The 21072-nt window shown below is 42.3% G+C and overlaps 1 protein-coding gene across 1 annotated transcript in view; it reads left to right on the forward strand.

Annotated features, from left to right (window-relative positions):
• Positions 1 to 21072, forward strand: part of FES (FES proto-oncogene, tyrosine kinase) — a 174918-nt gene that overhangs the window by 71939 nt on the left and 81907 nt on the right. The window contains exons 5-8 of the mRNA XM_044279494.1: positions 8300 to 8483; positions 11805 to 11942; positions 16656 to 16775; positions 19355 to 19471. Of these exons, the coding sequence (XP_044135429.1) occupies positions 8300 to 8483; positions 11805 to 11942; positions 16656 to 16775; positions 19355 to 19471 (559 nt within the window). The remainder of the gene's footprint in view (positions 1 to 8299; positions 8484 to 11804; positions 11943 to 16655; positions 16776 to 19354; positions 19472 to 21072) is intronic.

Below are 21072 nucleotides of genomic sequence, written 5' to 3' on the forward strand. Positions count from 1 at the left end.
AACCCCACAGAAGCACTACAGAGTGCTTCCGTGGTGTTTCTGTCCGTGCCCCCACATCACAGAAAAATAGAACAATTTTTTCATGGTATGGACAGATCACGGACCCATTCAAGTTGAATGGGACTCAATACGTCCTGGCCCCGCACGGATGTTGCCCATGCATTGAGGAGCGCAATTTGCGGTCCCCAATGCACCGAACGGCCGCACAACAGCCGTGTGCATGAGGCCTAATTAACATATCTTGAAAGGTGATAGAGCTTATTTTTTCTGACACAGAGCTCCAAGTCCCCACGCAACCACATGGAGCCACCACTAAGGCCCGTTTCACACGAGCGAGTGACGTGAACGCATTGCACCCGCACTGAATCCTGACCCATTGATTTCTATGGAGCTGTGCACACGAGCGGTGATTTTCACCATGTTATATATTCTGCGTTTTTCACACAACGCAGGCCCCATAGAAGTGAATGGGGCTGCGTGAAAATCGCAAGCATCCGCAAGCAAGTGCAGATGTGTTGCGATTTTGACGCAGGGTTGCTAGGAGACGATCGGGTCGGGGTCCCGATCATTATTATTTTCCCTTATAACATGGTTATAAGGGAAAATAATAGCATTCTTAATACAGAATGCTTAGTACAATAGGGCTGGAGGGGTTAAAAAAAAATATAATAATGTAACTCACCCTTATCCACTTGATCGCGCAGCCCGGCTTCTCTTCTGTCTTCTTCTTTGCTGTGCACAGGAAAAGGACTTTTGATGACATCACTGCGAGCATCACATGGTCCGTCACATGATATATCACCATGGTAAAAGATCATGTGATGGACCATGTGATGAGCGCAGTGACATCATCAAAGGTCCTATTCCTCAAAGAAGAAGACAGAAGATATGTCGGCTGCGCAAACAAGTGGATTAAGGTGAGTTAAATATTTTTTTATTTTTTTTAACCCCTCCAGCCCTATTGTACTATGCATTCTGTATTAATAATGCTATTATTTTCCCTTATAACCATGTTATAAGGGGAAATAATACAATCTATACAACACCGATCCCAAACCTGAACTTCTGTGAAGAAGTTTGGGTCTGGGTACCACGTTCAGTTTTTTATCATGCGCGTGCAAAACACATTGCACCCGCGCGATAAAAACTGAACAACGGAACGCAATCGCTGTCAAAACTGACTGCAATTGGGTACCTACTCGTGCGGGTTTGCCGCAACGCATCCGGACCTTATCCGGACCTAATCTGGACACACTCGTCTGCAAGGGGCCTAAGGGAAGACTCACAGCTTATTGTTAACAGTTTTGTTACTGCGTTCAGTATGAGGTATGTAAATCCATCTTCAGAAAGCTTCCCCTAGGCCCTTGGACGTCTCTCTTATTTGTGTACTGTACTGTGTACACTATAATATTTTTAAGGATGGTGTTCTCACTCTATACATGTATGAGAAGATTTGCCATACATTTTCAGTTTGTGATTGTCTGACTAGTGGAGCCCCAAAAAACTGAAAACAAAAAATATTTGTAGGGGAAAGTGGCTGCAGTTTCACTGTCAGTGTCAGTCTCAATGATACTGAATGGGAGATATAAACACAGCTGAGCGCTCTCAGTTATCTCCATATATTATATGCTACATCAGCAGCTCGTGCCCACCACTGCATTGCTATTTTGGGCACTTCTCCACCCACCCTGTGTCTCTTTGTGGAACCTCACCTTCTTTTGCAGTACTGCAGGGGTTAATACCCTCTTTGGCTCTGTGTGCTGCTAGGCTGTTTCCAATTTTCTAATCAGCTTCTGCTGTATATGCTATTCTGTTTGACTCACCCTGTGCCTGAACAATAGATTCACTAGACTGCTAATTTCTGTTAAGGTGTGCTGTTCTGATTGTCTGCTCGTGTACCGACTTCTGTCAGATTCCTGGACCTTTACCTGTTTACCATACTGACCCTGACTTTGGATTGTTTCAAGAATATGCAAAAACTCTGCCTGCCCTCTGCCTGTGTCTATGAATTTCCCTTGGTGCTTTGCACCTGTGTCTCTGACCCGCTTGGGTCAGCTGTCAACCATAAAAACAGGACTACTCCAGGGTGTAGCGACCTGGTGACTCCCCTAAAGCAAAATTCAGATCCCTGTATAGGCAATAAGTGAATTGCAGGGGACTGCCAGGATACTGCCCTTACATTTAACCCAAAGTCAAACCAGTTGGTTGGCACAGTGGCTCCACATCTACTGACCGTTACACTACATACTGTATTTTCGGACGCTTTTCCATTGTAGACTGGGGAAATCGAATCATAGGCTATTGTTGACCACCACAGTTCTAGACTTTAAACCTATTTAGCAAAGGGTTTTACCAGGGACCAGCAACCGTAGCACTCCAGCTGTTTTTAAACTACCATTTTATAAGGCCGGAGGTAGCCAGCTCCACAGAATAGTGCCAGAGGCAGTCAGATGACATTGTAGCTTTAACTGGGTTGTTCCAAAAATGTAAAAAAAATATCTGGAGTAATGCACATCATTATTTTAAGGAACATCTGGCAGCATAATCAACCCTATTAAACTAGGCATACTGCCTGGTAGGGTTGATCATGTTTATTAAAACAATATCTTTCTAGGTTGTACCATTGCAGAGATATCTTTACTTTTATGCAGAGGAGGCCGCGGTGCCTCCCTGCGCCCTGTGAATCTGTGCTGCTTGGCAGGCAGCAGCAGATCTAGAGCACAGGCGCAGAGTTCGTGAGCCACAAGACAGAAGACAGGGCAAGATAAAATGTCTTGGGAGGTTGGAGTGTACTAAGTACTTGTGTATTCCTGTAGCGGTGCTCCTAGTACTACAGCCAGCCCCTCACTGCTCCAACTAACTAATTTGCCTAAATATAAAAATAAAGATCTCTCCGCAGAGGTGCATGCTAAAAACAAAGGAAAGATATTGCTTTAATAAGCATGATCAACTGTGCCAGTTGGTTTAATAAGCTCATGATAAGGCTATTGGGGAGGTTCCCTCGGGTCCTCCCCACCCTATTTCACCCGTAACTACCAACCTCCCCCACCCCATCATCCCTCCAATAAAGACACTGAAGCAGATATTGGAATTAAATTGCCACAGCAGCCTTTTATTAATATAAACATAACATCAAAAACATGTACATCATGAACCCGACGAAGGAGGTCCTGAAAGCCCTAGTTTCACTTTAAAACAAGTGTACCAAAACACCCGGGTAAATACAACTTGCCTCCAGCCGCACCACACCAGCTTGGAGACCCCCGAGTGCTGTATCCCCCTCAAACCGACCGATTACCAAAAACCTGGGAGTCCAGCCCCACCAATTGAGGTCCTCCCATCCACAAAACACCAAGTCCTAGCCCAGCTTCCAGGACCTCCTACCGCCTCAACTGCCGTGACAAACAGAATCGCCCTTCCGTAGACAAAAAAGGGAGGGTGGGTGGGAGCTTGTTCCAACTAAAGATGGCGCCCGATAGCCCTTGGCGCCACCCTTATAAACCTCCAGCTCCTCCCTATACCCTAACCGCTACCTCCCTCCACTTAACCCCTTCCTCACCTTCACTAGCCCTACCTACTTACCCTGCGTCCCCTCGCTCCCCAAAACCTATCATGGCAGCCTCCCTTAAAGGCTGTCGCCCCCCAGTACAGCTGCACTGGATAGGTCATCAATATCAGATCGGCAGGGATCCAACACCCGGCACCCCCACCGATCAGCTGTATGAAGGGAAGGCGCGTGCAGTGCACGCGTGTCATCTCCCTTCTTTCTTCCTGCTCGCCATAGACGTAGCAGCAGCGAGCAGGAAGAGAGAAGGGAGACAGCACGTGCTGGAGCTTCTCTTTATAATTCTCCTTTGACTCTCACCATTCTCCTGGGGTCATAGTCCAATGTAGCCTGAGTTTTCTCATATAGGGGCAGTATGATTATAATGGCTTTTCGGGCTCTAAGCTGTGCAGAAAAATCCTTCACTCTCTATCTGGACACTATGGTGGTTCCCTGAATCTCACAACACCATGTTGGATGTACTGCATCCAGATCTATGGGAATAGGTATAGGAAAAACACAATAAAAAACCTTGCAGCATTAAAAATTCTGTGTATTAAAAATATAACATTTCTCTTTAACTGTAGTATGCTTATCCAGTTTTGCCCTTTCTCCTGGGTCATATCCACAGATTTACCCATTCCCACTTAAATATGCACAAACCCTCTCCTTTTCAGGTGAAAGTTGAAGAATCTTAAAAGGTACTTATTACAACTGAAATAAAAGGTATATTAAAAATACATTAAAAAGCAATCAGTTTTTTTAATATACATATAACCCACCCAGTTAACACCTATTTACTCCCTAATAAAGCAGTTCAGGACGGGATCTATATTTACATGTCTGGGCGAAATAATTCTCATATCATATAAGGTTTGGAGAAAGTTTACTAAGACCAGCTCTTCATACACCGGTAGTAGTATAAAGTCTGTTGGTGCAAGATGCCAAGAAGACCAAAAACAAGTGGCACATGTTACTTAATAACTTAATACGTTTTCTGGCGTAAGTAAGGGAACCCGTCAGCTGCAATATGCTGCCCTCACTGACCTGCTGAAGCCCATAGTGCGTATCATTTCTGCAAGGGAGATGAGTCAGATGAGGCTCGCTGCCTCCGCCCGTCCCTGCCTCCAGACAGTGTTTTACAGGTTTCTTTCCTATGCATAACAGAAACCTATCAATCATCATCTGGAGGCGGGGATGGGTGGTGCAGGGAGCAGAATTGGACTCATTGGACTTGCAGTGCTGGCACGTGCTGTGGGCTTCGGTAGGTCCGTACTCTAAAAGTCCTGAATGCTATCAAAGCAGTGAGAAACCACTGAAATGAGCTGACAGGGTCCCATTAAATCTGTTGGGCTGTATAGGTCCCAACTCCTCCTGGTCACGCCCGGTCTGCTTTGTATATAAAATTGATTAACATAGTATAAATGTCCATTTTTGTGCTAAAAGGGGTTTGCACCAAAATTTGCAACTTTTATGCACCAGAAAGCTGTCATAGAGACCTTAAAAGGGCTCTCCGCAGGCACTAGTCCAGTCCTTCTCCTACAGTTAGTGGCGTGCACAGATGCGAGCAGGTGTATGGGATGTCGCTGCTGCAGCCAATCGCTGTCCTCAGCGTTAGACGGCTGAGGACAGTGATTGGCTGCAGTGGTCACGTTTTCAGTATATTAGTAAGACCCCATTCATACGACCATATTTTTGGTCCACACGCGATCCACATTTTTTGCAGATCAGATGCAGAGACCCAATTATTTCAAAGGGGCTGCAAAAAATGCATAGAGCACACTGTACACTGTCCATATCTGTATGCCCATTCTGTGGCCCTTCAAAAAAAAATATACATGGCCTCTTCTTGTCCATTTGGCAGACAAGAATAGGCATTGTTACAATGGGTCTGCAAAAAATACGGATGCAACACGAACGTTACACAGACGTCATCCTATTTTGCAGATCTGTGTCTTGCGGATCACAAAATACATACAGTTGTGTGAATGCACCCTTAACCAGGTTACGCAATTGATGGCGACTGCTATTTTCAATATCGCTATTGCTACTGTGTATGTCTCTTTGAAGTGCACTTTAGTGTAAGGGTACTTTAACACTAGTGTCGCTGGATTCCGGCAGGCAGTTCCTTCGCCAGAACAGTCTGTATGCAAACAGATACCATTTGAAGACGGATCCATCTCACAAATGTATTGCAATACAGGATCTGTCTCTCCAGTTGTCATCCGGAAAAACGGACCTGGTATTTATCTTTTCACATTTTTAAAGCTCTGCGCAAATAATTTTACTGGCAAGTGTTCCGGAATTTTGGACGGAGAAAATACCGTAGCATGCTGCGGTATGTTCTCCATCCAAAAACCGTACAGTGACTGAACTGAAGACATCCTAATGCATACTGAACGGATTGCACTCCTTTCAGAATGCATTAGGATAAAACTGATTAGTATTTTACCGGTATTGGGCCCCTAGGACGGAACTCAATACCGGAAAAGAAAAATGCTAGTGTTAAAGTACCCTAAATCTTTCCAGGTGGTGTAAACTTAAACAGGCTGTCTAGACGTGCATCAGATTTATCACAGGGTCTCATAGTGGAAGACAAATCTGACCCATGGTTAGACCCCTTTGTCTAACGTTATACCAACTACTGCTTGGCTTTGTTGGAGACACAATCTTGCGCTATATTTGTGGCACATTTTGGCCATACTCCCTTCTCAGACCTCTTTTCCTGATAGGTTACACCCTTTTCTGGCTACATGCAGGTTCCTTCTCTAAATCTAGATTTAGCAAAATGCAACACATTTTGACTCCATTTACTCCAAAACCTTGGTGCATTCACATTAACAAATGGGTTGCATTGAACTGTTGAAGTAATGATTCCTTTCCCATCTTCACCAGTTTTTTTGAACCACTAGGCATTGTGCCAATACTTCTCTTTCCACATTATAATAAGCAGGGTGGTTTAATGGGGTGGGGCTGCAGAAGTTTGCTCCTATTGCTTTCCCTGTCGTCTGCAAGTAGTCTTTCATCAGGATCCCATTGACTATAATAGGTGTTATACCAGTGGTGTGCTCATTGGTGTCTCTCCTCCCCCAGCAGGCAGTCAGCGCTTGCTTTTGACAGTATAGACAAAGAGGGGGAAACCGTTCTACAATATATATATATATATATATATATATATATATAACACAGAAAAAACTGCGGCACTCCTTGAAGTAGAAAAATGTGCAATTTATTCACACATGTCAGCAGAGACAACGTTTCGGTTCTCTCCCAGAACCTTTTTCAAGTCAAGTGACTTGAAAAAGGTTCTGGGAGAGAACCGAAACGTTGTCTCTGCTGACATGTGTGAATAAATTGCACATTTTTCTACTTCAAGGAGTGCCGCAGTTTTTTCTGTGTTATATTGCTGGTCCTGGATCGAGGGATCACTGCGGGCACCGCTACAGCTTCAGCTGCATATTAAGGAGTGCTGCCTGACCTTTTGTTATGGATCTATATATATATATATATATAGAGAGAGAGAGAGAGTCCAGTGGGAGCACCAACCAGAGCGTGGGTGCACGGTCCAACGTAGGGTAACGGCAATCCCCAATAGTATAGGAAAAGAAGAAGTAGGACTGCACTCCGGAATAGTGATAAAAAGCAAACAGAAGTTTATTTAGCCATATTATGGCAAGTCTTGCTATAATATGGGTGAATAAACTTCTGTTTGCTTTTTATCACTATTACGGAGTGCAGTCCTACTTCTTCTTTTCCTCTATATATATACATATATATATATATATATATATACCGGTATATATACAGTTATATACATGCATTATATATAGCAGTCCCTATATACTGTAGAACTGTATATAGGGACTGCCAGTTTAATAAAGAGGACCTTTTACCGGTCCTGACATTACCATATAAATATCTGGCAGGGTAGGGTATACTGAAGGCATGTTATATCGCTTATTATTTTTTATATGCGCTGTTCCATTCCCCTGCTGTGCCCCCCGTTCTGCTTTCCCGCCAGGTATGTAAATCCATACCATCGGTACAGGGAGGAGGAGACCACTGTGTTTCTCAAGGGGCGTCTCCTTCTTCCAGGGAGAAGGTGAGCTGTTTTTTCTCCCTGGCTATGATGCTCTCCGCTGCGATTGAGCAGCTCACAGCCAGGGAGAAGGAGACGCCCCTTGAGAAACACGGTGGTCTCCTCCTCCCTGTACCGATGGTACGGATTTACATACCAGGCAGGAAACCAGAATGGGGGGCACAACGGGGGAACAGCGCAGCGCATTAAAATGCCCTACCCTGCCAGCTATTTACATGGTAATGTCAAGACCGATGAAAATCCTCTTTAATACAAAAGTAGAAGTTCACCTAATAAACTTTATTACAAAAACATTCTTTATCATTTACACTACTAGAACAAAAAATAATAATGAAATGACGGTTACACTTTAAAGAATAGGTCATTTTCTGATGAGACATTCCTTTTAAAAAAGTTAGTTCAGGGCTTATCTCCAGTGCAAGAGACTGGATATACGCTTTACAGTTGTAATCATAAGAAGGAATCTCGATAAGCTACACTTTGTCATATCAAATACAAGAAAGAATATCCTATATCAAACGTATACACAATCAGTAACCTTTCATGTTCCTTCAAGGTATGAGCGGTAAGAATTCCTATAAAATAAGACATCTTCACTCATGTTGTGGTTAATCTTGATGGCTATCATAAACTGAGTATTATTATGCCTTTTCCAGACAAGGAGCGAGACAAAACTAAGGAGAAATATGTAAAGAACACTTGGAAACTACACACTCTCCACAACCAGTATATCTTGGCGATCAAAGCTGCTAAGCTGCACCAGGAGCACCACTACAGTCTGAGCCTGCCCACCTTACATGAGTCCATGCAGACCATCCAGGAGAAGATGGTGTCCATCCTGTAATCACAATTTTGATTATTTACTTGATTTTCTTTGTTAATACTATTTTTGGACTTTCTTGCATATTTGAACAATAGACCTACAGAAAATATTTAATAGGCACCTTATAGAGAAACATACTGAGGCAGATTTACCGATCCTGTACATGGTGAAGGCTGTCTAGACCCACATTTATCACAGGACCTCATACTGGATAATAAATATGGTGCGGGAATAGACACTTTAGTCTAACTCCATACCAATTATTGCTTATTTTGAGAAGAATTTATGCCAGAGTTGTGGCGCAATTGCATTGTAGGCCATGTTGCACGGTAGGCCAGGTCTCCTTTCCCGAGATGCCACTCAACCTTGCCGCTTAAGCCCCATCTCCTTTTTGATCGAGTCATGAAAAAAATTGCAGAAACCATAGTTGCGCTAATTTTTGCCAGTGTTTAAACAGATTCTAGACACAGACACATTGGTAAGGCTACATTCACTGTACGGAATAAATACTTTTATATTTAAATATTTCGGGCATTCATACCAATGATGTTCAATAATTATTCAGGCATTCATACCAATGATGTTTAATAATTATTCAGTCATTCATACCAATGATGTTTAATCATTATTCAGGCATTCATACCAGTGATATTAACTTTTTTTGTTTATGTTTATATGTAAAATGGGTGAAAAAAAATTTACTTATTTTTTTTACATACATACTGTATATTTCTTTCAAACTTTCGTTTTTAAACTTTATTTATGGTCGCCTCCTAGGGGACTTGAATATGGGATTGTTAGCTACCATGGACTGCAGTAGTATACTTTTGCCATCTTTGGGAAAAATGCTATGTTCCTGTTCAATAGCAATTTTACTATGGCTGGCCTAGAAGCCTTCACAAAGCAATAGAAACCCAAATGGCTTCCTCAATATCATTGCTGGCCTTTGGGTTTTGAAGCCCCCTCCCACAAAATGACTGTTCAGATGCCGTGATCACAATTGACCACAACATCTTAGGAGTTAAATGGCCGCAGTCGTAGTTGTGTCTGATTACGGGGGCTGCCTTCAGATGTCTGACCCAACATCCACCATACATGTACAGTGGATGTCGGGAAGGGCCTTCCAGGAGTCTGTTGCTGTGATTTGTTTTTTTATCTAACACTTCTGTCTTGAGATGTTACTCCACTTTTTAAACCATCCCTTTACTGGAGTAAAATTGTCACTTTTCAGAAAGTTACACTTGATAAGTCTGGCTTAAATCAGTTTGACAGGCTAACAACTGCACTTTCGCACTTTGTAAAAATTTTAAATGTCACAATTTTTTAATATGCAAATAAGCCAAAAGAAGTCACAAAGACCTAGTGTATTTTTTTACATTTTGTAGCCATAATTCTGGAGTGCATGGTTGGCATTTACTGAGCAGATCTTTAACCTGTTGGTAGACGTGCAAGGTGTTGAGTTTTACACATATTAGAAGTGGAGCAGAATAATAAGATGGCAACGGCAAACTCATGAGGGTGAGATCTCAGAAAGCTTTATCTGAAATCACTTCCATGTGGCTGTTCCTCAGTAGAAAATCATCTTCTTTTTGTTCTCGGTAACCTAAATCATTTAGGTGGGTTTAGAGCAGGGTTCAGGGCATAGACTTCTATACAGTAAGGTCCATAAATATTGGGACATCGACACAATTGTAACATTTTTGGCTCTATACACCACCGCAATGGATTTGAAATGAAACAAACAAGATGTGATTTAACTGCAGACTGTCAGCTTTAATTTGAGGGTATTTATATCCAAATCAGGTGAACAGTGTAGGAATTACAACAGTTTGCATATGTGCCTCCCACTTGTTAAGGAACCAAAAGAAATGGGACAGAATAATAACCATAAATCAAACTTTCACTTTTTAATACTTGGTTGCAAATCCTTTGCAGTCAATTACAGCCTGAAGTCTGGAACGCATAGACATCACCAGATGCTGGGTTTCATCCCTATTGATGCTCTGCCAGGCTTCTACTGCAACTGTCTTCAGTTCCTGCTTGTTCTTGGGGCATTTTCCCTTCAGTTTTGTCTTCAGCAAGTGAAATGCATGCTCAATCAGATTCAGGTCAGGTGATTGACTTGGCCATTGCATAACATTCCACTTCTTTCCCTTAAAAAATCTTTGGTTGCTTTTTCAGTATGCTTTGGGTCATTGTCCATCTGCACTGTGAAGCGCTGTCCAATGAGTTCTGAAGCATTTGGCTGAATATGAGCAGATAATATTGCCCGAAACACTTCAGAATTCATCCTGCTGCTTTTGTCAGCAGTCACATCATCAATAAATACAAGAGAACCAGTTCCATTGGCAGCCATACATGCCCACGCCATGACACTACCACCACCATGCTTCACTGATGAGGTGGTATGCTTAGGATCATGAGAAGTTCTTTTCCTTCTCCATACTCTTCTCTTCCCATCACTCTGGTACAAGTTTATCTTGGTCTCATCTGTCCATAGGATGTTGTTCCAGAACTGTGAAGGCTTTTTTAGATGTCGTTTGCCAAACTCTAATCTGGCCTTCCTGTTTTTGAGGCTCAACAATGGCTTACATCTTTTGGTGAACCCTCTGTATTCACTCTGGTGAAGTCTTCTCTTGATTGTTGACTTTGACACACATACACCTACCTCCTGGAGAGTGTTCTTGATCTGGCCAACTGTTGTGAAGGGTGTTTTCTTCACCAGCGAAATAATTATTCGGTCATCCACCACAGTTGTTTTCCATTGTATTCCAAGTCTTTTGGTTTTGCTAAGCTCACCAGTGCGTTCCTTCTTTTTAAGAATGTTCCAAACAGTTGTTTTGGCCATGCCTAATGTTTTTGCTATCTCTCTGATGGGTTTGTTTTGTTTTTTGAGTCTAATGATGGCTTGCTTCACTGATATTGACAGCAACAGATTCCAAATGCAAATAGCACACTTAAAATGAACTCTGGACCTTTTATCTGCTCATTGTAATTGGGATAATGAAGGAATAACACACACCTGGCCATGGAACAGCTGAGAAGCCAATAGTCCCATTACTTTTGGTCCCTTAACAAGTAGGAGGCACATATGCAAACTGTTGTAATTTCTACACCCTTCACCTGATTTGGATGTAAATACCCTCAAATTAAAGCTGACAGTCTGCAGTTAAAGCACATCTTGTTTGTTTCATTTCAAATCCATTGTGGTGGTGTATAGAGCCAAAAAATTTACAATTGTGTCTATGCCCCAATTTTTATGGACCTGACTGTACCTGCCTGCATATGTTAACAGCAGAATGTGTCTTTTATTTTGTTTCATTTCTCTTGTTCTTTAGCAAAGACATCATGGAAGAATACCACAAAATCACAAGTCTTGTACAAGAGGAAATAGCAGCTCTTCATCATGAGATAAATACTGCAATACTAAGCATCAATCCATGCCGAGAGTATGACTACTTTATCCAGATGAACAGGTAGATAACCAATTAGAATAATAATATACAGTTAGGGAGCCTGGTATTGCGATCTGTGCAATGTAGCCACAGTAAAGCCAATATATTATCTTGCTCATTAACAGGATTTTCCTGTTCTGTGTGCGTAAAGCTTAATTACTGTAGAGTGGAACATTTCCCAACCTGTTTCAGTTCCACTTCCTCATAATTTTCAAATCTATGCAAGCTGTTAGTAAATAGACACATTCTTGTTTTAATTTCAGGTACAGCCACACAGAATGTATTCACTGAGTTTTCGTCACTGCTTTTATGCTCGCTGCAAATTTGCAGTGTTTTACACAACCAGCAAAATGAATGAGATTTTAGGAGACCTCATTCACACACTTTGAAAATAAAAATGAAATTGTAACCTGACCTGTGGTGCAGATTTAATCCATAGTAGGTCAATTTATGCTGCAGATTTCAGCTTCTTTCACACATCAGTGAATTCCAGATGTGTGATATCCTTGGTCTCCTTGGACCGTTCACGTATCCATTGACTTTAATGTGTCTATTCACACATCAGTGGTTTTCCACGGACATGGTGACACCACAGACGCATGACCTGGTTTTCTCCATGATTACGCATCCGTCATGAACTTTATAGTCTAAGGGTTCATGAAAACCACAGACACAACACAGATCCCATCCGTGTTTGGTCTGTGGTTTTCACCGATCATTGCTAGGAGATGCTCTGGAAATTCATTTTCATCCTAGCAGTGTCTGTGGAATACAGACAACACACGGGGGGCAATAAATGGACACACGGACCAAACACAGATTCTTTACAGATGTCTTCACGGATGAACCACTGACCATGGATGTCACCATGAATACTTACATGTGAAACAGACCTTCCACTGGTTAGACTATTAGAGGGAATGTGTAGTGTGCATTCATGTATGTATTATATGAAAATACTCTCTACAATGTTGTTGGTTAGATAAAGTGTTAAAGATGTTTCCTGGAAATATACCTGAATGGCCTATCCAAAGCGTAGGCCATGAATGCTTGATCGGTGGGAGTCTGACCCCTGGGACACAAGTGAACAGCATAACAAAGCTTCCTTATGTATGGCCTCCTCAGTGTTTCTCTGGACCCTACGGCTTCACTGTATTGTGTGCCTGGTTCACAGTAATTTGAATTTAATGGGTTGTCCCATGAAAAATATTCTACAGTTTTTAAACCAGCACCTGGATCTGAATACTTTTCTATTTGCCTGTAATTAAAAATGTAGCACAGCTACTGAATTATTTAACCCCTTCAAGACTAGGTCTTTTTTCACTTTTACATTTTAGATTTTTCCTCCTTATGTTCCAAAAGCCATAACTTTTTTATTTTTTCGTTCACATAGCTATATGAGGGCTTATTTTTTGCAGGACAAGATGCTTTTTTTTTAATGCCACCATTTAATTTACCATGTCTTGGATTAGAAAAATTTGTGTGGCAAAATAAAAAATAAATAGAATTCCACCAAGGTTTTGGGGGTTTTGACATCACAGCGTTCACTATGCACTAAAAATGACCCGACGTTCCTATTCTGAAGCTCAATACGAATGCGGCGATACCAAACTTGAAAAGTTTTTGTTTTACTACTATAAAAAAGATTAAAACCTTTAGAAAAATCTAAATTTTCTTTGCATCGCTATATTCTAACAGCCATAACTTTATTATATTGCGGTCTACAGAGCTTTATAAGGGCTTGTTTTTTGCGTGACGAACTGTGATCGCCGCTTCCTGTCAGTGCGGCCGGTTGCTGGCTGTATCATACAGCCGGCAGATTGCGCGTATGGAGCGGGCTCACTGCAGAGGTCTGCTCCATACATCCCCTGGCACGCAATGTACACCTGTACGTCAAAATGCGTGAAGGGGTAAAAAAAATATGTATTTGTATAGCGCCACCTGCTGTTTTCTCTTTTCTTATTTCTGCTCACTGAGAAGGTCGCACATGCTCAGTTTCATCCTTCAACTGCCCCCTGAGCTGTGATAGGGAGAGCTGAGACACGCCCCCTGAGCTGTGATAGGGAGAGCTGAGACACGCCCCCTGAGCTGCAGCAGAAAAGACACTCCCCTTGAGCTGTCAGCTTGATATAAATCTAGCAGAGCAATGAATGGGGAGATCTCTGGATCCATGAGAGGTACAGGGCTGGTTCTAACTTTGTTAGAAAGAGACTGGCATGTGCTATATGATGTCTGATTTTTATTGTTTACATTAGGCTACTTTCACACTAGCGTTTTTCTTTTCCGGCATTGAGTTCCGTCCTAGGGGCTCTATACTGGAAAAGAACGGATCAGTTTTATTCCCATGCATTCTGAATGGAGAGCAATCAAGATGCATCAGGATGTCTTCAGTTCAGTCTTTTTGACTGATCAGGATGGAGATAATACCGCAGCATGCTACGGTTTTATCTCCGGCCAAAAAAACTGAACACTTGCCGGCATTTTTTTACATAGGAATGTATTAGTGCTGGATCCGGCATTCAAAATACTGGAATCCCGGATCCGTCCTTTCGGTGTGAAAAACGGACAGATGGATCCGTTCTTGCAATGCATTATTAGGACGGATCAGGATCCTGATCAGTCTTAAATTGCCATCAGTTGGCATACGTTTTTCCGGATCCAGCAGGCACTGCTTGCCGGATCACTCTGCCGCAAGTGTGAAAGTAGCCTTAGTCAAAGGATAACGCCTTTAAGATCAGTTCGATTTTTGTATAGTGCCACTTCTGCTCACTCAGCTTTGCTCTCATGAAACGAAATGAGAAAGAAAAGAAGTGTGTTCCACTAAGGCTAGGTCTACACGACGACATTTGTCGCGCGACATTTTGTTGCACTAATGTCGCGCGACAATTTTTATAATGGCAGTCTATGGTGTCGCACTGCAACATGCGACATGCTGCGACTGCGACGCGACAGTCACAGAAAATCCATTCGAGATGGATTTTTCTGCGACTGTCGCGTCGTAGTCGCAGCATGTCGCATGTTGCAGTGCGACACCATAGACTGCCATTATAAAAATTGTTGCGCGACATTAGTGCAACAAAATGTCGCGCGACAAATGTTGCGCCCTATCTGTCGCGCAACTTTTTGTCGCGCAACAAATGTCGTCGTGTAGACCTAGCCTAAGTTAGAAGCTCTACTTATCACAGGGAGGTATTACTCACCTTACTTCTCCATATATTCTGCAACTCATTCATTTGTCTGAGCACCATTGTGTTTGCCTGTGTGATCTGTGAGCCTCAAATTGTTTTATTCCCATGTTTTTCTTTGACTCTGTATTATGTGGAATATTCCATATAAAGCACAACACTACTGTAGACATGTTGGAAAAATCATTACCACCAAACTCACTCCGTGCACACATATGGGTCAGCAATCAGTATATGTTCTCCAGGGCTGTTGATCCTTATGCACCTTTGCCCTCATGATCAGTGGGTGACCCTGTAGTTAACCCCTACAAATAAACATGTGTTGGCATATCCTTATAATATGCTACCGCTTGTTATGACTGGAATACCTCTTAGTGATAAGCATTATTTATCTACTACAAGAGCAGAGACTGAGAAAAAAGAATTGAAGTGGGCTTTATAGAAAGAACAGATACATTTAGGCCCCTTTCACACGGGCGAGTATTCCGCGCGGATGCGATGTGTGAGTTGAACGCATTGCACCCGCACTCAATCAGGACACATTCATTTCTTTGGGGCTGATCACATGAGCGGTGATTTTCACGCATCACTTGTGTGTTGCGTGAAAATCGCAGCAAGCTCTATTTTGTGCGTTTTTCACACAACGCAGGCCCAATAGAAGTGAATGGGGCTGCGTGAAAATCGCAAGCATCCGCAAGCAAGTGTGGATGCGGTGCGATTTTTTACGCACGGTTGCTAGGTGACGATCGGGATGGGGACCCGATCTTTATTATTTTCCATTATAACATGGTTATAAGGGAAAATAATAGCATTCTGAATACAGAATGCATAGTACAATAGCACTGGAGGGGTTAAAAAAAAAAAAAAAAAAAATGTAACTCACCTTAATCCAGTTGCTCGCGCAGCCCGGCTTCTCTTCTGTCTTCTTCTTTGCTGTGCACAGGAAAAGGACTTGTGGTGACGTCACTCCGGTCATCACATGATCCATCACCATGGTAAAAAGATCATGTGATGGACCATGTGATGACAGGAGTGATGTCACCACAGGTCCTTTTCCTGTGCACAGCAAAGAAGAGATGCTGGCTGTGCGAGCAAGTGGATTAAGGTGAGTTACATTTTTTTTTACTTTTTTTAACTCCTCAAGCGCTGTTGTACTATGCATTCTGTATTCAGAATGCTATTTTCCCTTATAACCATGTTTTTTAACCCCTCCAGCACTATTATACTATGCATTCTGTATTCAGAATGCTATTATTTTCCCTTATAACCATGTTATAAGGGGAAATAATACAATCTACAGAACACCGATCCCAAGCCCGAACTTCTGTGAAACCAAACATGCCGCTTTTTCTCATGCGCGTGCAAAACGCATTACAATGTTTTGCACTCGCGCGGAAATATTGCGCATGTTCCCGCAACACACCTGCACCTTTTCCCACAACGCCCGTGTAAAAGAGGCCTTAGAAATGGATCCTGCTGCAGCTCCTGCTGGCGTGCGTCAGGTATTTTATGGAAGATGTGTCTTACATTTGCATATGTTGTTAAACAGGTCATCAGAGAGCCTACCAGCCATGGTAACCTTTGATACGAGTTTACTAGAGGAGACTGACAACCTCGAAGAAGAGGAACTTCAGCTAAATGATCTGACTATAGAGAATGTTCAGCATACGTATGTATGGGTTTATGTTGGTTTGTGTGAGGATGTGTATCCATATAATGTTACACCAATGTTTCTTTGTATAAGGGTACAGCCCCACGTTCAGGTTTGTTGATGCAGTTTAGGAAGCCAAAATCAGGAGTAGATTATAAAAGGAATTCTGAATTCACTCCTGACCTTGGCTTCCAAAACGGCATCAAGAATTGGCAACCAGAATTAGCAAAGTTTGCATATAGAATAGCCCCTAAAAACTCTTAGGCCCCATGCTAACCGCGGCGTGGAACCGCGGCCTGGATCCCTCCTGAGAGCAGGAGCGCACGGCGTCACTGGTTGCTATGACGCCGTGCGCTCCCTGCTGCCGGCACAGTACAGTAATACACTGGTATAGATCATACCAGTGTATTACTGTACTGTGCCGGCAGCAGGGAGCGCACGGCGTCATAGCAACCAGTGACGCCGTGCGCTCCTGCTCTCAGGAGGGATCCAGGCCGCGGTTCCACGGCCCGCACACGGCTGTGAAACACGGCCGTGTGCATGGGGCCTTAGGCTGTGTTCAATGCTATTGGGGTTAATAAAATGCAGCAAATTGCTTGAAACAGTTGTCCGTTGTTTTCTATGGGAAATACAAGTCATAGTACACAAAAATGCATATTTTTACACTGATATTTTCAAAACTGCTACAAAAAAATGGCATGTTACTTCTTTAAGGCCTCATGCACACGACCGTTTTTTTTTTAAGGTCCGCAAAAACGGGGTCCGTAGGTCCGTGATCCGTGACCGTTTTTTCGTCCGTGGGTCTTCCTTGATTTTTGGAGGATCCACGGACATGAAAAATGAAAAAAAAATCTAAGTCAAGTTTGCCATTGAAATGATAGGAAAAAACGGACACGGATCACGGACACGGATCACGGACGCGGATGACAATCTTGTGTGCATCCGTGATTTTTCACGGACCCATTGACTTGAATGGGTCCGTGAACCGTTGGCCGTGAAAAAAATAGGACAGGTCATATTTTTTTCACGGCCAGGAAACACGGATCACGGATGCGGCTGCCAAACGGTGCATTTTCCGATTTTTCCACGGACCCATTGAAAGTCAATGGGTCCGCGAAAAAAAACAGAAAACGGCACAACGGCCACGGATGCACACAACGGTCGTGTGCATGAGGCCTAAAGCACTTTAGAATCTGATTTTTCCCAAATATACTTCACTTGCTATTTGAGTTTTTTATATGTGTTTACGCAGCTGACCATGCTGCTGAAAAATGGAATACACCAAAAACGCATCTGGATTCTCTTAATATAAGCTCCATATTTTTCAGTTTGACATGTGAATATAGCCTCACAATGATGTCTTAATGATGTTGAGGCTATATATGCAATGCATAATAAATACCCTTTGACAAAATGTAATGCTACTCTGAGACATATGGACATGTTAGCAGTACAATATGGTTATTAAAGGGATTGTCCCACTATATTGTTTATAGATAAATCCAGCCAAATTATATATTATAACCCTTTTGCATCCCTGACATAAAATACTTCAGCTGATCTTGCTCCAGAAGCGGAAGGTGCTATCTGTGTATTATAGCCAGCACCTGGCTGCAATAACCGGGATTGGTAACAATGCCTAAGATGCTGCGGTCAGTAGTGAGCACAGCATCTGAACAGTTAGGCAGAGAGCAGGGACTCCCTCTGTCCTCCGATCAGAGCCTCACTTATTTACATGGGACAACCCCTTTAAGGATGGATGCTGATGTGTCAGCACAGTGACATTTATTTAACCCTTATGACTAGTAGAAACTCTCTTTTCCTATTTATCTGTACTACTTTCTATACCAGGGGTGCACAATGTTTTCTTGGTTGGGGGCCACATTGCCAGACTAAACCAATGATGAGGGAAATTAAAGGTGTATTAACAACTGAAATATTGTACTTATGGCATATTGAACACACATTATATAGCATTAATGTCTAGTTACACTTCCAGGACTCCCCTCTAATGAGAGAAATACATGTAAGCAGCCACAAGACATAGGCATACATGTCTGTTACCAGATGGTTGGGGGCCGCACAGAATGGTATCAAGGGCCGCATGTAGCACTTGGGCCGCAGGTTGTGCACCTCTGTTCTATACCATCTTACTATAAATGTACTGCTTGTCTCCTACTACCATATGTCACATCAGAAACTAGGGCTAATGCACACAACCGTATGTATTTTGCGGTCTGCAATAAACGGATCTGCAAAAAATACGGATGCCGTACGTGTTCATTCCATATTTAGCGGGACGGAACAGCTGGACCCTAATAGAACTTTTCTGTAATGCGGACAATAATAGGACATGTTCTATTTGTTTTGTGGAACTGACATACGGAAACGGAATGCACATGGAGTATCTTCTGTTTTTTTGCGGACCCATTGAAATGAATGGTTCTGTATACGGTCCGGAAAAAAAAGGGACGGACACGGAAAGAAAATACGTTCATGCGCATGAGCCGTTAAGCAGTTTTATCCCTTGTGTGTAAAAGAATGACAAGCACATTATATACTGCATGTACAGATATGTATTTGATGTTATTTTTTAGGTTCACATCTATTGAAGAGGAGCTTGCAATGGTCACAGAAACAGTTAATATTAAACAAGAGGCCATAAAACTGCTACAAAATGAAACTGCAAATGAAGAAACAAGTAACGTAGACCAGTAAGAAACATTATTCAAGCATATAATACTGTAAGGGTACTTTCTCACTTGCGTTGTGAAGTTCCGTCGTCGGAACTGCCTTCTGGATTCAGAAATCTGTGTGCAAACGGATAGCACAGGGCTGGCCAACCTGCGGCTCTCTAGCTGTTGTAAAACTACAATTCCCACCATGCCCTGATGTAGGCTGATAGCTGTAGGCAGTCTGCATGCTGGGAGTTGTAGTTTTGCAACAGCTGAAGAGCCGCAGGTTGGCCATCCCTGGGATAGCATTTGGATCCGTCTAACAAATGCATTGAAACACTGGATCCGTCTCTCAGGTGTCATCTGGAAAAACGGATCCGATATTTATATATTTTTTTTGCATTTTTAAAGGTCTGTGCATGTGCAGTCCGGAAAACCGGATCCGTTTTGCCGGAACACTTGGTGCCGGATCCGGCATTAATGCATTTCAATGGAAAATAATGCTGGATCCGGCATTCCGGCAAGTGTCCTGGAATTTTGGACGGAGAAAATACCGCAACATGCTGCGGTATTTTCTTCGGCCAAATACCGTAAGAGTGACTGAACTGAAGACATCCTGATGCATACTGAATGGATTGTTTTCCATTTAGAATGCATTAGGATAAAACTGATCCGTTTTTTTCCGGTATTGAGCCCCTAGGACGGAACTCAATACCGGAAAAGAATAACGCTAGTGTGAAAGTAGCCTTAGACAGGCAAGCTAAACTATGAAATCATGTCATGTCCACCTTGGCAAACTATTTTTTTATTCTCTTAATGCATTTAAAATGAATAAAGAAGACCAATAGAATAAAGTATACCTGGAGGATCAAACTCCACAAAATCTGGACACTTTGTCCACCTAGTTGCTGTAAATTTATAATTAAGACGCATTGCAAAATTTATTTTTTCATTTCAAATGTATTGTAACAAAAAAGGTTGTTGGGAAGGTGTACTTAGCTGTAAAGGGACATTTGTAGTCATGGAAAACGATTATTTTTAGAACTTTTGGCTGCTTTTCTATTTCATTTTGGCAGAATTATGTAATTGACAATTAAATACTAAATATTCTCCCACTATTGCAGTGATCACAAAAGATAAGGCCTCCAAAGTAGATAGGTAATCCATGGTCAGTTTACTGCTGTGTGAGGGAAAGATGTCATGTGAAGAGTAATCCTTATTATAATAGTAGATGTTGAATTGGGATAATGGTGTGACAGCTCTGACCTCTTCAAAGACCTAGATAAAGATTCCTGCACAAGCATTGCAATTATTGTAATACGTGATGCTGTAATCGAGTCACTACAGGGGAGCTCGCTCTGGTCACAGTGATGGTCTGTGGGCCTCACAAAAGTTTGTAGTCCAACAACAGGAGGGCTCCTCACTTTGTGAGAAGCACTGCTCTGGATTAGTACAAACAGTACAGGAATAATGTACACACTGATGTTACAGCTCAGAAATCCTTCCAACAGTGAAGTTGCAGTAGTGTTGTACTGCACACAACGATGTCACAGGATAATATGGGCAGTGATGTTAGAGCACAAGAATAAAGCAAAAGGCTATGCCACAGATCATAGATAATGCATCCTAGTGTTTTACAT

This window comes from Bufo gargarizans, chromosome 2, assembly GCF_014858855.1.
Source record: "Bufo gargarizans isolate SCDJY-AF-19 chromosome 2, ASM1485885v1, whole genome shotgun sequence".
NCBI classification, from domain to species: Eukaryota; Metazoa; Chordata; class Amphibia; order Anura; family Bufonidae; genus Bufo; species Bufo gargarizans.